A 16,407-nucleotide genomic window follows, 5' to 3' on the forward strand; every position below is an offset into this window, starting at 1 on the left:
TAGCTTTTGTCTTGTGCGTTGTTATCTCGGTCTGGTGAGGAGAGCTGGTGGTTGGAGATTCGTTGCTGGTGGTGTATTTTCCTTTGTCTTATTTACTCCTTCCTATATTTGTATTTATTTTGCCCTGCACATTTATAGTGTATTCCTGAGTGACTGCGGCGTGGTGTATATTTTCCTTTATCCTTGTCTGTGCTAACTGTGGGTATTGGGGAATAACATCTTCACTGGGTGGTGGGCGGAGTTTTCAGCCTAGGGCTGAGCTCAAGAGACAGGGTGAGGTTCGAGGCCTGGACATGCACACCTTCAGTGTAAACTCCAGGTAGAGGGTCAGTCAGGATTTCCCTAGTCTGAGGGAATCTGCAGGGGCCCGGGTTATTAGCTCTCGCTCACCTAGTCTCTCCCTGACAATAACATAGATATGAAGGGACCTGTAAGGCTAGTCATACACAAGACAACTGTCAGTCGAAAGTTCATTCGGCATACAGCCATCTCCTCTGACTTGCTTATATACATGAACACAAGGAATGGCTGAGCACTCATGTCTTTTCTATGGGAAGAGAGGAGAAAAATTGCTGCCAACGGAGGCTTATCTCCACTGGAAAAAAAAGATCAGCTGCTGCAGTTCCAACTGCCCAATACTTCTCCCTTTCCACATCGTCAGTCAGGGAACCGTCGGAAGGCTTCCATACACATCAGATGGTTGGCTGGTCTTGATGAAATTGGCGAGTCCGACCTTGAAGGGATTCTTCAGTTTAAACAAGTTATCAACTATCCACAGAATAGGATCCGACTGCTGGGACCCCGGCGGATTGGCAAAATGGAGAACTTTTATCCCCGTTAGAATGGAGTGACAGTGCACATGCCCGTCCTCCACTCCATTCCCTCCCTATGGGGCTACCAAGTGCTGGATTTAACTTTTTCTGGCAGCCCCATAAAGAATGATTGGAGCGGCGTTTTGGTGTATGACCTGACACTCCATTTCGTCATAGAGATACAAATACCTAATGCGGGTACCAGCGGTCGGACACCCACCGATCGGCAAGTTGGGGAAGCCATAACTTGTTTTCACTGAACAACCTTATACACCATTACACATTATGGATATTTTCTCTTTAGCTTTGGAAAGTTAAGTTGTGATTGTACAATACAATTTGTCACCTAGATATCGGTAACAAAATTACATCGTAGGAATAATAAAGAGGGAAGAATACGAAGAAAACATGAGATCTTTTACGCTTTCAGAGGTTTTGATTTATGTATACTGAAAATGTCTAAGAATATTTCATACATAAATCTCATAATCTGATACCTAACTAACTGGACTATTGGACTGATCTACAAACTAGCAGAAGGATTGTATGCGATTCCTGAGCTATTTCCTAAACTGGTATACGTAACACATACCCATTAATGGCATTGAAGATTTTCACATACTCTTCTTCAGCAAGATTGATCCTGAAAAGGAAAATACATAGTTGTTATATAATGGTTTAGTTTTCACCTGGAAGAACCTGCCATTAATATAAACTGCAAGTATAAAAATGAACAGATGTAAAGACAAAGCTTTCTCATTATTGGCACTTGCACAAGTTTGGGTTTCCTTTCTTGTACCGCTTATGGAGACCACTCAGCATTGTAGCACATGTACAAGCAATGGACAGGACGAGGAGATCACGCAGTGTCCCAATGTATGGGGTGCAGGCCCTAGTCGTGTGTACTGCAGCACAAACTGGATCACGCTCTACAGATACAAAGTCGATAAGAAATGCCGTCTGTTTTGGAGATGGAGCACTGCACAGTAGCATGTGCACATCCCAGTCCATTGGACACAACAGTGGTCTGTGGCCGATCGTTAGGGTTGGGAGAACCATCTCTTACCTCATGGCATCGGCGGCTCTTCTGATTAGCCAGACTGACAAGACGTCACGTATATGTGATACACAACGATGACATTGTGCCAAGCTGCCTAATCAAGGAATAGCCGCATATGCCGTCAGGTAAGAGGAGGTTCTCCCGCTCCAGTCCCGTGGCCACAGACCACCATCATGGCAGATACACTTTGACTTGCAAATCGATTTGGCTGTGGCTTATCTCATCAGTTAGGGGGCTCCATACACACTTGGTTTGATGGCAAGCTGGTTCCACAAAAATCAGCAGGGCTGCCTGACTTTAAAGGGGTTGCCTGGTATTAACTTTTAACTGTTCGTTTTAGGCATCTACTATATAATTGTCTAAGGGGTACTTCTGTCTCTCTGTCTGTCCTTCTGTCTGTCACGGATATTCATTGGTCGCGGCCTCTGTCTGTCATGGAATCCAATTCGCTGATTGGTCTCGCCAGCTGCCTGTCATGGCTGCCGCGACCAATCAGCGACGGCCACAGTCCAAATTAGTCCCTCCCTACTCCCCTGCAGTCAGAGCCCAGCGCCCGCTCCATACTCCCCGCAGTCACCGCTCACGCAGGGTTAATGCCAGCGGTAACGGACCGCGTTATGCCGTGGGTAACTCACTCCGTTAACGCCGCTATTAACCCTGTGTCACCAAGTTTTTACTATTGATGCTGCCTATGCAGCGTCAATAGTAAAAACATATAAGGTTAAAAAGAAAAAAAAAAAAAAAATCATTATTAACTCACCTTCCGCCACCTTCCCCGCTCCTCGCGACGCTCTGGTGACCCCTCCATGCAAGCGGCACGTTCCGGTAGCAAGGATGGTATGCGAGAAGGACCTTCCATGACGTCACGGTCATGTGACCGCGACGTCATCACATGTCATGCGCACCTGCGTGAGAAGGACCTGCCATGACGTCACGGTCATGTGACTGCGACGTCATCACACCCTGGGACCGGGAGCTGCCGCTTGCACCGAACACAGGCGACAGAACTACAAGGGGCCCTCGGAAGGTGAGTATATGTTTATTTTTTATTTTTTAACCTGTGATATACGTGGCTGGGCAATATACTACTTGACTGGCCAATATACTAGGTGGCTCTGTGCTGTATACTACGTCACTGGGCAATATACTACGTAACTGGGCAATATACTACGTCACTGGGCAATATACTAGGTGGCTGGGCAATATACTAGGTGGCTGGGCAATATACTAGGTGGCTGGGCAATATACTACGTGGATGGGCAATATACTACGTGGTTGGGCAATATACTACGTAACTGAGCAATATACTACTTGACTGGGCAATATACTACGTGGCTGGGCAATATACTACGTGGTTGGGCAATATACTACGTGGGCTATGCAATATACTACATGGACATGCATATTCTAGAATACCTGATGCGTTAGAATCGGGCCACCATCTAGTGTACTATAATAACATATATGGGGGACATAGTAATTTCTTGTCACACCCATGAGTCCAATGCAAGCAGCTTGGGTTTATGACACTGGCTTCAGAAGCAATGACCGGATGTCACAGGGCTGCTGAAGCCTGTGATCGGCTGCAATGGTCTGGGGACTTTAACAGCGCATCCTCTGACGTTTCTCTGAATACATCGTTTTGCCGAATCGGCATAAGAAAATAGTCGCAGACCGGCGCTGCCCCATAGGGTTAAGTACTATCTGATAAAACACTGGATAGCACTCAGCCGTGTTATACGCCAGGACCTTAAGGTACCGTTACACTAAACGACTTACCAACGATCACGACCAGCGATACGACCTGGCCATGATCGTTGGTAAGTCGTTGTGTGGACGCTGGGCAGCTGTCACACAGACAGCTCTCTCCAGTGACCAACGATCAGGGGAACGACTTCGGCATCGTTGAAACTGTCTTCAACGATGCCGAAGTCCCCCTGCAGCACCCGGGTAACCAGGGTAAACATCGGGTTACTAAGTGCAGGGCCGCGCTTAGTAACCCGATATTTACCCTGGTTACCATTGTAAAAGTAAAAAAAAAAAACACTACATACTCACCTTCTGATGTCTGTCACGTCCCCCGGCGTCCACAGGGTTACGCGCTGCTGCTCAGAGCTTCCTGCACTGAATGTGTCAGCGCCGGCAGTAGCACAGCGGTGACGTCACCGCTGTGCTCTGCTTTACGGCCGGCGCTGACACAGTCAGTGCAGGAAGCTCTGAGCAGCAGCGCGTAACCCTGTGGACGCCGGGGGACGTGACAGACATCAGAAGGTGAGTATGTAGTGTTTTTTTTTAACTTTTACAATGGTAACCAGGGTAAATATAGGGTTACTAAGTGCGGCCCTGCGCTTAGTAACCCGATATTTACCCTGGTTACAAGTGAACACATCGCTGGATCGGCGTCACACACGCCGATCCAGCAATGGACAGCGGGTGATCAGCGACGAAATAAAGTTCTGGACTTCTAGCTCCGACCAGCGATATCACAGCGGGATCCAGATCGCTGCTGCGTGTCAAACACAACGAGATCGCTATCCAGGACGCTGCAACGTCATGGATCGTCGTCGTTCTCGCTGCAAAGTCGCTTAGTGTGAAGGTACCTTAACTGTATGGAGGCCTTGTTTCTCGGCAGGACAATCACTATACTGCACTATTATGTGTCACAAAGAACAGACAAACAGACATCTTTCCAACCAGGCTCAGGTTACCTTATGGGGATGACTCTAGCTCCAGCCGATTCAAGTGTCTTCACATAAGAAGCAGCCAAATAGGATGAGCCTAAATGTTGAAGGTTTTCAAAGTGAGTCTCCTGTGCCAAAACGCCTGCGAGTGTAAAATACAAAACAATACACTATTATATACAAAATTTATGTCATTGGTTATATGCAGAAGCAACACTTGAATACAATAACTTAGAAATTAAAAAGTCCGAGAGATATCTTATGTCAAGTCAGATTTCTGTGTTTTGATTTGCTGTTAAAAGAAATCTGTCAGTAGGATCGTCCTAAGCCAGGTTTTTTTGTTGACGGTGTCCGCAAAAAAAAAAAAAAAAATCACTGAGACAGGTCTGTTTTTGGGGAGGGGAAAAGAGAGGCTGCCTATCATCCCATCAGGAAAAGCTTAAAAGCAGGGGTCACACCACAAACTATTAATATGTACATGTAGCTCTTTCCTAGACAAATCCAGCAATACCTTTACATGGCCGGTCCGTTCCTCCATTACTGAGAAACCAGCGTTTGGGCTGACATGTAAATGTCTGTGGTAGATCTGAAGCCTTGGGCTCTATTCCCAGTCAGGAAGGCTATAATTCTATATAAAGAGTGTGTGTAACAATTTACATTATATACAAAATAAGTACGTTTCCACATCTGTAAAGTTCCTAATTGATACAGCTGTATGTTCTGTATTCTACAAAATGCCAGAATTGCTCTTTTTTGTCACCCTGCCTCCCCCACAACAAGGCCTCATTCAGACGCCAATGTTCCACATACGTGTTCAATCCGTTCTACTTCACAGATCCAAAACATACCCATTATAGTCTATGGGGCCATTCACATGTCCGTTTTTTCATGGGGCCGTCAAGTACTGAAAAAAAGCCAGTGCAAGCCTGTAGGCCTGTGATAAACACGTAGAGCACACGGATGGCTTCAGGGTACAGACCGTGTGCTGGCCGTATGTAACATTACAAAGTATAGGAGAAGTGCTGTCATTTATTTATCCATCCATGAAAATCACTGATGACACTGATGGTACCATTTTTTTCATGTATGTGTTTAAATCCTTGGCCATCATGTATCAGACACCGGCTGTGTGATCTCAGACTGGTGTTTCTGACTCTGAAGCGCTGAGGCATTACAGAGGAAAGAATACTGTAACAGCTGCTGAAGACTAGGCGGATAGTTGGGTCCCCGGTGGCTTCCAAAACCCTCTGACCTGGATTGACCGCTCTCTGCCTACGGGTGTGTATTAAGCAGAGACCTGTCAGTCATTGGCAGTGGGAGGGAGAAGTCACTGGGGACCTAGTTTGGGCAGCATGTATCAGCTGACAGGATCCCTTTAATAAAATTAAAGAAAAACATTTTCCCCCCCTTATCAAATCCAAGCTGACCTGCAAAATAAACGTTAAGGGCAAGTTCACACAGGGCGTTTTTGTTGCTTTTTTTTTCTGCAGCAAACCTGATCTTCTCGGCAGGAAAGAAGCTGTGCCAAAAACGCAGGTTTTGTTGCGTATTTGGTGCGTTTTTTCTTCTCTTTGTCCATGCTAATGTCCTTGAATTTTCAGCAGCAAAAACGCAGCAAATAATGATACGCAGCAAAAACGCTAAAAGAAGTGACATGCTCTATGTTCAAAAAAGCAGCAAAGCACAAAATACTGATGACACAAAAAAACAATGTGTGTGCCGAGATTTCTGAAGTCTCATAGGCTTTGCTGGTACTGTAAAGAGCAGCTGAAAATTAGCATAAAAAAGCAACAAAAACACCCTGTGTGAACTTACCCTAATATCTTTTTCTTTTCATCACAGTCAACATCTTGAAGACAGTAACCCCCCCCCCCAAAAAAAAAAAACATGGCAGAATTACCATCACTCCCTCTATCTCACCAAGCAATTTTTTCTCTTTTTTTTAATAATAATAAATGACATGGTATATTGAAAAGCACCACTAAAAAATATAAGTCATCCAACAAAATAAAAAAAAATAACAGCCCTCATACGGCTGGTAAAAAGACAAATTGAAAAAAGTTGTGGCTCCTGGAAGTAAGAGATGAACAAACCTAAAGGAAAAAGAAAAAAAAAGGTGTCTGCATCTTCCAGGTGTTATTTTATAGCATTCCCTCTTTCATTTTTTTTTCTTTTTTTTAAAGGATGTCAAAAAAATCCTTTAAAAGACATGTATTTACCAATAGGCTAAACATGTAGTCTGTTTGTGTAAGGCGGCGCTGGATAAGGCGAGTACGTCACACAGCGCTGAGCTAGATACACTAATGAATAATGAATAGATTACGCCAACAGGAGCCATTTATACCAAACCATACAATTCATGGAAAAATAAACATGTGCCCGGAGCCAACACGCAGTGACTGCAAGTGATTTATGTGAGAATACTGGTTAGAATGGTGCCAGTACTGGACGCAATGGATTAGCGGGCACACAGCCGAGGGTAGGGTCAGGATAGGCTCACATACTCATTCAGCTTTGAAAGCTATGGGACCATTTCCACTAAATGCATTCACTTCTATAGGACTGAGATCAGTCAATACAATAAAAGTGACTAGCCCAGGGGTCACATGAACTGCATTGTCACAGAGGGCTCAGAGAAGCCTGTGGTTGTTAGCCACACCAGCAATCATATATTTATAACCGATCGTGTGGATAGGAGATACATGTATTTATATGGAAAACCTCTTTACAGGGATGTATAGGAGGTGTAATAATAACAATATTAGCAAATACCACCAATTAGAACTGTAGCATAGTTCTTCTGATTCGCCATGTTACTTACCCCATGTGCAGGGCATTGCAGTAGCTTAGGTATCCATGGCCAATAATTGTCACTATATGAGTGGCCGTAACCATGGATACCTAAGCTACTGCAATGCCCCGCACATGGGGTAAGCAACATGGCGAATCAGAAGAACTATGCTACAGTTCTAATTGGTGGTATTTGCTAACATCACCACCACCACCACTACTTATTGGGATAGGAGTTTGGAGATGGGAAAACCCCGTTAAAGGGCCTAAGCTCTAACAGGCAGATAACTGCAACTTACCTGCCAGTTGTGCCCGGCATAGAGTGGTCACATAGCAGTCCTGCCAGGGATTCAGCTACCTCTGCTGACGCGATGGGGCGGGACTATCAACAGCCGGATCGCCCAGTTAGGCAGGGGGGGATCAGGCTCTCAATCAGAATGACGCAGGGAGTCCCGCAGAGTCTACAGAGCGGAGTGAAAAAGAAGTCTCTGCTCAGCACAGGCTTCTGAATCCCCGGCAGGAGCGACCTGTGACCGCTCTGTGCCGGGGAAGAACGGCGCCGGGCACGACAGGCAGGTAAGCTGCAATTACCTGCCCGATAGTGCTTAGATAGATTTGTTTTTTGTAAAGTCGCGGATATCCCTTTAAGCGTCATGCAGATCTTTTAAATTAATAACTGTTCTATACAGTGACTGGCGGAAAAGGATCCAAAACATCTCTACGTTCTCACAATGAGCTATTGGGGAGTATTTGATGTTGCAGGCTTTCTGCTCCTATTACGGAAATTAGGTATTTTTTTGAAAATAAACAGCATAAAAAAACCTCACCAAAAGCTCCTTGTGGGAACATAGTCGTACAAGTATAAGAAAACAGATCTTCACAGCCCCTTAACACTACATCATGGATATATCCCTCATGAGCGCTGGGAAATTAATGTTCCATGATAGATCTATCCGTCATGCTGATGGGAGATACCGCCTCTGTATCCATGCGATCCGCTGCAGGAGGATGGCTGACATAGCCAGGATTCTGCTGAAACACTGATCCTGCAGATTAGGCCCCTAGATGCTGAGGACATTGTGCCCACTAGAGGCTGGGTCTACTCTACTGCCCGTCAGCGCTGGGCTACACTCACACCACTATATTTCCAGTCACCGCCCATGATTAAATAACAGCAGTCAGACCATTGTTATTCCATAGGCTGCTCAGATTAAATCATAAGTTTTTCTTTCACGGACTGAGTGTCCAAGTAATAAAAAGGAATCGCAGCATGCACTAGTCTTCTCAGTATCGTACCGATCAACCATGATCAACTGTGCAGCATCTGATTTTTATGGATGCATTGCAATTCTTTAACCTAGGAAAATTACTTTGGTTTTGTAAAGTTTATATAAAAAAAATAAAATAATGGCAGACAGATTGAAAATAGAAGACAATACGGAAAAAAAATGGACATTTTGTTATAGACTCATGTGAACTTGCATCACAAGAGTATTGAAGAGATCAACGACAAACTCCGAAGTGCACAAGTTAAAAAAAGAAAATAAAAATGAAATGAAATCCCCGTCTACCCCTCTATTTCTATTTTTATGTAAAAAAAAATAAAAAACACAAATAACTGATATTGTCACATCTATAAACGACCCCTGCTTTAAAAATGCCACATTTGCAATTGTACCAGTGAACACAACATCTCATCCTTCAAAAAACAAGACCTTATACAGCCCCAGCAATGTAAAATGAAAAAATAAATATAGAAATGTGGCTCTTGGACACAAAAACATTAAAAAAAGGATATTATTGCCTAAAAATAGAAATATATATATATATATATATATATATATATATATATATATATATATATATATATATAAAAAATTCCGCAATTTGGTATTATTGTAATTGCACCAACCCATAGACTTAAGGAGTATTCCCATCTCCAAGATCCTATTCCAACACGTAATAGGTATAATCTGTATATACACTGCAGACTAATTGACTTGGACTGGACAACCCCATTAGATTTAGCAAGCGTAACCAACAATAACATATTTTCTGTGAGTGAAGCCGCGGGTATTTTGCTAGTAATAATATTCGCAAATACCTCAAATTAAAAATGTAGTATACTTTTTCTAATTTGCTATGCCGATTGCCCCATGTGCAGGACATTGCAGTAGCTTGGGCATCCATGGTTACGGCCACAAACAACTAACTACCGTAACTGTTACTACAGGTGCTTCTCACAAAATTAGAATATCATCAAAAAGTTATTTATTTCAGTTCTTCAATACAAAAAGAGAAACTCATATATTATATAGAGTCATTACAAACAGAGTGATCTATTTCATGTGTTTATTTCTGTTAGGCCGGTGTCACACTTGCGTGTGCGAGTTTCTCGCATCAATACCCGGCACTGCCGCCGGCACTCAGGATCGGAGTGTGAGGCTGCATGTATTTCTATGCAGCTGAACGCTCCGGTCCGAACCGCTGGCAGCAGTGCCGGGTATTGATGCGAGAAACTCAATGAAGTTTCTCGCATTGGACACTCAAGTGTGACCCCGGCCTTAATATTGATGATTATGGTTTACAGCCAATGAAAACCCAAAAGTCATTATCTCACTAAATTAGAATAATTACAAAAAACACCTGCAAAGGCTTCCTAAGCTTTTAAAAAGGTCCCTTAGTCTGTTTCAGTAGGCTCCACAATCATGGGGAAGACTGCTGACTTGACAGATGTCCAGAACCACAGTCATTGACACACTCTCCCTGCCCACACTGCCAAAAGTACCAATACCTGGTTTACAAACAAGAGTATCACTGTGCTTGATTGGCCAGGAAACTCGCCTGACCTTAACCCCATAGAAAATCTATGGGGTAATTGTCAAGAGGAAGATGAGAGAAACCAGACCAAACCATGCAGACGCTCTGAAGTCTGCTATCAAAGCAACCTGGGCTTCCATAACACCTCAGCAGTGCCACAGACTGATCACCTCCATGCCACACCGCATTGATGCAGTAATTGATGCAAAAGGAGCAATGACCAAGTATTGAGTACATTTACTGAATATACATTTCAGTCGGCCAACATTTCGGATTTTAAATCATTTCTCAAGCTGGGTTTTCATTGGCTGTAAGCCATAATCATTAATCATAACATTAAAAGAAATAAACACTTGTAATAGATCACTCTGTAATGACTCTATATAATATACGAGTTTCAATTTTTGTATTGAAGAACTGAATTATACCGTATATACTCGAGTATAAGCCGAGATTTTCAGCCCACTTTTTTGGGCTGAAAGTAACCCTCTCGGCTTATACTTGAGTCATACGCAGGAGTCGGCAGGGGAGGGGGAGAGGAGCTGTGTAATAATATTCACCTGCTCCTGGCGCAGTCCCTGCACATCTTTTCCCCAGCGCCGGCAGCTTATTCCTGTAGTGAGCAGTCACATGGTACCGCTCATTACATAATGAATATGGATCCCACTCCCATAGGGGTGGAGCCGTATATTCATTACTGAAATGAGCGCTCACTACAGGAAGAGGCTGCTGGCGCCGGGGAACAGACGTGCAGTGACGGCGCCAGGAGCAGGTGAGTATAACTCAGTGCACTATATTCACCTGTTCCCCATTCCACCGTCGGCGCCGCTGCTTCTTCCGCTTCCTCTGCAGTGACGCTCAGATCAGAGGGTGCGATGATGCGATTAGAGCGCGCCACCCTCTGACTGAACGTCGACGGGAAGACACAGCGGCGGATGGCAGTGGAACGCGGAGCAGGTGAATATAGCAAGTGCCGGGGGCCTGAGAGGTATGTGATTTTTTTAATCGCAGCATATGGGGCAAATGTCTGTATGGAGCATCTTATGGGGCCATGTGCAGCATTACATGGGGCAAATATCTGTATGGAGCATCTTATGGGGCCATGTGCAGCATTACATGGGGCAAATATCTGTATGGAGCCATGTGCAGCATTATATGGGGCAAATATCTGTATGGGGCCATGTGCAGCATTATGTGGGGCAATTATCTGTATGGAGCATCTTATGGGGCCATGTGGAGCATTATATGGGGCAATTATCTGTATGGAGCATCTTATGGGGCCATGTGCAGCAATATATGGGACAAATATCTGTATGGGGCCATGTGCAGCATTATATGGGGCAATTATCTGTATGGAGCATCTTATGGGGCCATGTGCAGCATTATATGGGAAAAATATCTGTATGGGGCCATGTGCAGCATTATACGGGGCAATTATCTGTATGGAGCATCTTATGGGGCCATGTGCAGCATTATATGGGGCAAATATCTGTATGGAGCATCTTATGGGGCCATGTGCAGCATTATATGGGGCAATTATGTGGCCATGTGCAGCATTATATGGGAAAAATATCTGTATGGGGCCATGTGCAGCATTATATGGGGCAAATATCTGTATGAAGCATCTTATGGGGCCATAATCCACATTTGTGGAGCATTATACGAGGCAAATGTGTCTATGAAGCATCTTATGGGGCCATAATCAGCATTTGTGCAGCATTATATGGGGCCTATTTTGTATGGAGCATCTTATGGAGCCCATCATGAACTATATGGAGCATTATATGGGGCTCCTGATTTCAATATGGGTATTCAAAAACACTTAACCTACTGATGTCTCAATTCATTTTACTTTTATTGGTATCTATTTTTATTTTTGAAATTTACCAGTAGCTGCTGCATTTTCCACCATAGGCTTATACTCGAGTCATTAAGTTTTCCCAGTTTTTTGTGGCAAAATTAGGGGGTCGGCTTATACTCGAGTATGTACGGTAATAATGTTTTGATGATATTCTAATTTAGTGAGAAGCACTTGTATAAAGCAGAGAATTTGTATGTGGTAGCCCATTGAGTAAAAAAACACATTTTTTGACCCAAAAATTTTAAGTGAAATTTTGCACAGCCCGTCTTTATCACCAGACAAAAAAGACTGCCAACATTAAAACTGGAAATATCCACACCTTCATGACCTTCAGGTTTTATAGAAAAAAAGGAGAAAATGGGTGTCTGCCTGTTGAATGCAGAACCACAGTTTTTGCCCAAAGCGTCTTAAAGAATTAAAACGACAGTGCCTGAAGAGTCGCACTTAAAGGGGCAGCAACCTCATAGTCGCTAAGGTGGGGCAACCGGACAAGTTGCTCTAACATCTGTAATTATAGCAACGGCTGCTGCAGAAGTAAATGGGGCCTCATTTATGAGAATTGCCTCACAGTAAGATTGTTCTGGCTGCTTACAGCAACCAGAGTGCATCTTTCAGCATTGAATCTCCTGAGGTAAAGTGAAAGCTGAGATCTGATTGGTTGCTATGGACAACTACAACAGTCTGACTGTGACGCAGTTTTCAAAACGGAGATTTCAGATCCTTGAGGACACACATTTTCTGATATATACAGCTCTGGCAAAAATTAAGAGACCACTGTAAAATTTGTTTGTCTGATTTTTCGCTTTATAGGCATACTGTTATTTTATTTTATAAACTACTGACAACATGTCTCCGAAGTTCCTAGCAATAAATTTTATATCTATTTTCTGAAAATGAGAAATGGTCAAAATAACAAAAAAATGTATTACTTGCAGACCTCAAATAATGCAAAAAAAAGTTCATAATCATTTACAAACAACAATACTAATGTTTTAACTCAGGAAGAGTTCAGAAATCAATATTTTGTGGAATTGCCATAATTTTTAATCACAGCTTTCACGCGACTTGGCATGCTTTCCACCAGTCTTTCGCACTGCTTTTGGGTGACCTTATGCCACTCCTGGTACAAAAATGTAAGCAGTTCTTCTTTGTTTGATGGCTTGTGACTATCCATCTTCCTCTTCATTACCTTCCAGAGGTTTTCAATGGGGTTCAGGTCTGGAGATTGGGCTGCCCATGACAGGGATTTGGTGTGATGGTCCTTCATCCACACCTTGATTGACCTAGCTGTGTGGCATGGCGTATTGTCCTGCTGGAAAAAACAGTCCTCGGAGTTGGGGAACATTGCTTGAGCAGAAGGAATCAACTGTTTTTCCAGGATAACCTTGTATGCGGCTTGATTCATATTGCTTAAATTTTTGTACCAGGAGTGGCATAAGGTCACCCAAAAGCAGTATGAAATATTGGTGGAAAGCATGCCAAGACACATGAAAGCTGTGATTAAAAATCATGGTTATTCCACAAAATATTGATTTCTGAACTCTTCCTGAGTTAAAACATTAGTATTGTTGTTTCTAAATGATTATGAACTTGTTTTTTGCACTATTTGAGGTCTGCAAGCAATGCATTTTTTTGTAATTTTGACCATTTCTAATTTTCAGAAAATAAATACAAAATGTATTGCTTGGAAATTCGGAAACATGTCAGTAGTTTATAGAATAAAAGAACAATTGACATTTTACTCAAAAGTAAATATATATATATATATATATATATATATATATATATATATATATATATATATATATATATATATATATATACCGTATATACTCGAGTATAAGCCGAGATTTTCAGCCCAAATTTTTGGGCTGAAAGTGCCCCTCTCGGCTTATACTCGAGTCACGGTCGGCGGGTGAGGGGGAGAGGGCGCTGAGGCATACTTACCTGCTTCCGGGGCTCCTGGCGCTCCCCCTGCCCGTCCCACGGTCTCCGGGTGCCGCAGCTCTTCCCTTGTTTAGCGGTCACGTGGGACCGCTCATTAGAGAAATGACTATGGACTCCACTCCCATAGGGGCGGAGCCGCCTATTCATTTCTCTAATCAGCGGTGCCGGTGACCGCTGACAGAGGAAGAGGCTGCGGCACCGAAGACCAGCTGTCTGGGGGAAGGAGCGGGACGCCGGGAGCAGGTAAGTATCTCATAGTTACCTGTCCGCGTTCCACACGCAGGGCGCCGATCCATCTTCCCGGCGTCTCTCTCTCCGCACTGACTGTGCAGGTCAGAGGGCGCGATGACGCATATAGTGTGCGCGCCACCCTCTGCCTGATCAGTCAGTGCAGAGAGACGCCGGGACGAGACGCTGAGGAGCTGCAAGCAAGAGAGGTGAGTATGTCATTTATTATTTTTATTGCAGCAGCAGCAGCAATGGCACAGCTTTCTATGGTACATCTATGGGGCAATAATGAACGGTGCAGAGCACTATATGGCACAGCTATGGGGCAATAATGAACGGTGCAGAGCACTATATGGCACAGCTATGGGGGCAATAATGAACGGTGCAGAGCACTATATGGCACAGCTGTGGGGCAATAATGAACGGTGCAGAGCACTATATGGCACAGCTATGGGGGCAATAATGAACGGTGCAGAGCACTATATGGCACAGCTATGGGGGCAATAATGAACGGTGCAGAGCACTATATGGCACAGCTATGGGGGCAATAATGAACGGTGCAGAGCACTATATGGCACAGCTGTGGGGCAATAATGAACAGTGCAGAGCACTATATGGCACAGCTATGGGGCAATTATGAACGGCGCAGAGCACTATATGGCACAGCTATGGGGCAATAATGAACGGTGCAGAGCACTATATGGCACAGCTATGGGGCAATAATGAACGGTGCAGAGCACTATATGGCACAGCTATGGGGCAATAATGAACGGTGCAGAGCACTATATGGCACAGCTATGGGGCAATAATGAACGGTGCAGAGCACTATATGGCACAGCTATGGGGGCAATAATGAATGGTGCAGAGCACTATATGGCACAGCTGTGGGGCAATAATGAACGGTGCAGAGCACTATATGGCACAGCTATGGGGCAATTATGAACGGCGCAGAGCACTATATGGCACAGCTATGGGGCAATAATGAACGGTGCAGAGCACTATATGGCACAGCTATGGGGCAATAATGAACTGTGCAGAGTACTATATGGCACAGCTTTCTATGGTACAGCTATGGGGCAATAATGAATGGTGCAGAGCACTATATGGCACAGCTATGGGGCAATAATGAACGGTATGGAGCATCTATTTTTATTTTTGAAATTCACCGGTAGCTGCTGCATTTTCCACCCTAGGCTTATACTCGAGTCAATAAGTTTTCCCAGTTTTTTGTGGCAAAATTAGGGGGGTCGGCTTATACTCGGGTCGGCTTATACTCGAGTATATACGGTATATAATCACCTATTAGATCTCTGATCAGTGTGAGGTTAAAGGGAACCTGTCACCACGTTTTTGGAAGATGGGATAAAAATAGTGTTAAATAGGGGCAGAGGTGGGCGTTACATTAGTGTGTTTGTTATGCGTTTATTACCCACCTAAGTTGCCGAAATACCTTTGCAAAGTCTCCGTTTTCGCCTGTCAATCAGGCTGGTCTGGTCAAAAGGGCGTGTTGTCTTTTCCCAGATTTTGCGTAGTTTTCCGTTGGTGGCGTAGTGGTGTGCGCATGTCCAAGGTCCCGAATCTTGCACAGGGGTGTGAAAATAGCAGCGATGTCCGTTATTCCATTGGTGGTCGGTGGGCGCGGCCATCTTGCTTTGGCCGCGCGTGCGCAGAAGCGGCGCTCTGCTGGCCGCGGCTTCAGGAAAATGGCCGCGGGATGCCGCGCGTGCGCAGATGGCTATCGCGGCGGCCATTTTCCTGAAGCCGCGGCCAGCAGAGCGCCGCTTCTGCGCACGCGCGGCCAAAGGAAGATGGCCGCGCCCACCGATCACCAATGAAATAACGAACAGCGCGCTCTTTTAAATCCCCTGGCAGAGGATTCGGGACCTTGGGCATGCGCACACCACTACGCCACCAACGGAAAACTACGCAAAATCTGGGGGAAGACAACACGCCCTTTTGACCAGACCAGCCTGATTGACAGGCGAAAACGGAGACTTTGCAAAGGTATTTCGGCAACTTAGGTGGGTAATAAACGCATAACAAACACACTAATGTAACGCCCACCTCTGCCCCTATTTAACGCTATTTTTATCCCATCTTCCAAAAACGTGGTGACAGGTTCCCTTTAATTACTAAGGGTCATAATACTAAGGACTGTTTTTAACCCCTTAGTGACCGGTGACAGAGCTAATTTTTAACTTAATGACA

At 44.3% G+C, this 16,407-nt stretch overlaps 1 protein-coding gene across 1 annotated transcript in view; it reads right to left on the reverse strand.

Annotated features, from left to right (window-relative positions):
• The window catches only part of GGH (gamma-glutamyl hydrolase), a 41,442-nt gene that overhangs the window by 16,476 nt on the left and 8,559 nt on the right, over positions 1 to 16,407 (reverse strand). Inside the window, exons 2-3 of the mRNA XM_077270569.1 lie at positions 4,581 to 4,695; positions 1,405 to 1,455 (exon numbers count right to left, since the gene is read on the reverse strand). Coding sequence (XP_077126684.1) covers positions 1,405 to 1,455; positions 4,581 to 4,695 — 166 coding nt within the window. The remainder of the gene's footprint in view (positions 1 to 1,404; positions 1,456 to 4,580; positions 4,696 to 16,407) is intronic.

This window comes from Ranitomeya variabilis, chromosome 6 (assembly GCF_051348905.1).
Source record: "Ranitomeya variabilis isolate aRanVar5 chromosome 6, aRanVar5.hap1, whole genome shotgun sequence".
NCBI classification, from domain to species: Eukaryota; Metazoa; Chordata; class Amphibia; order Anura; family Dendrobatidae; genus Ranitomeya; species Ranitomeya variabilis.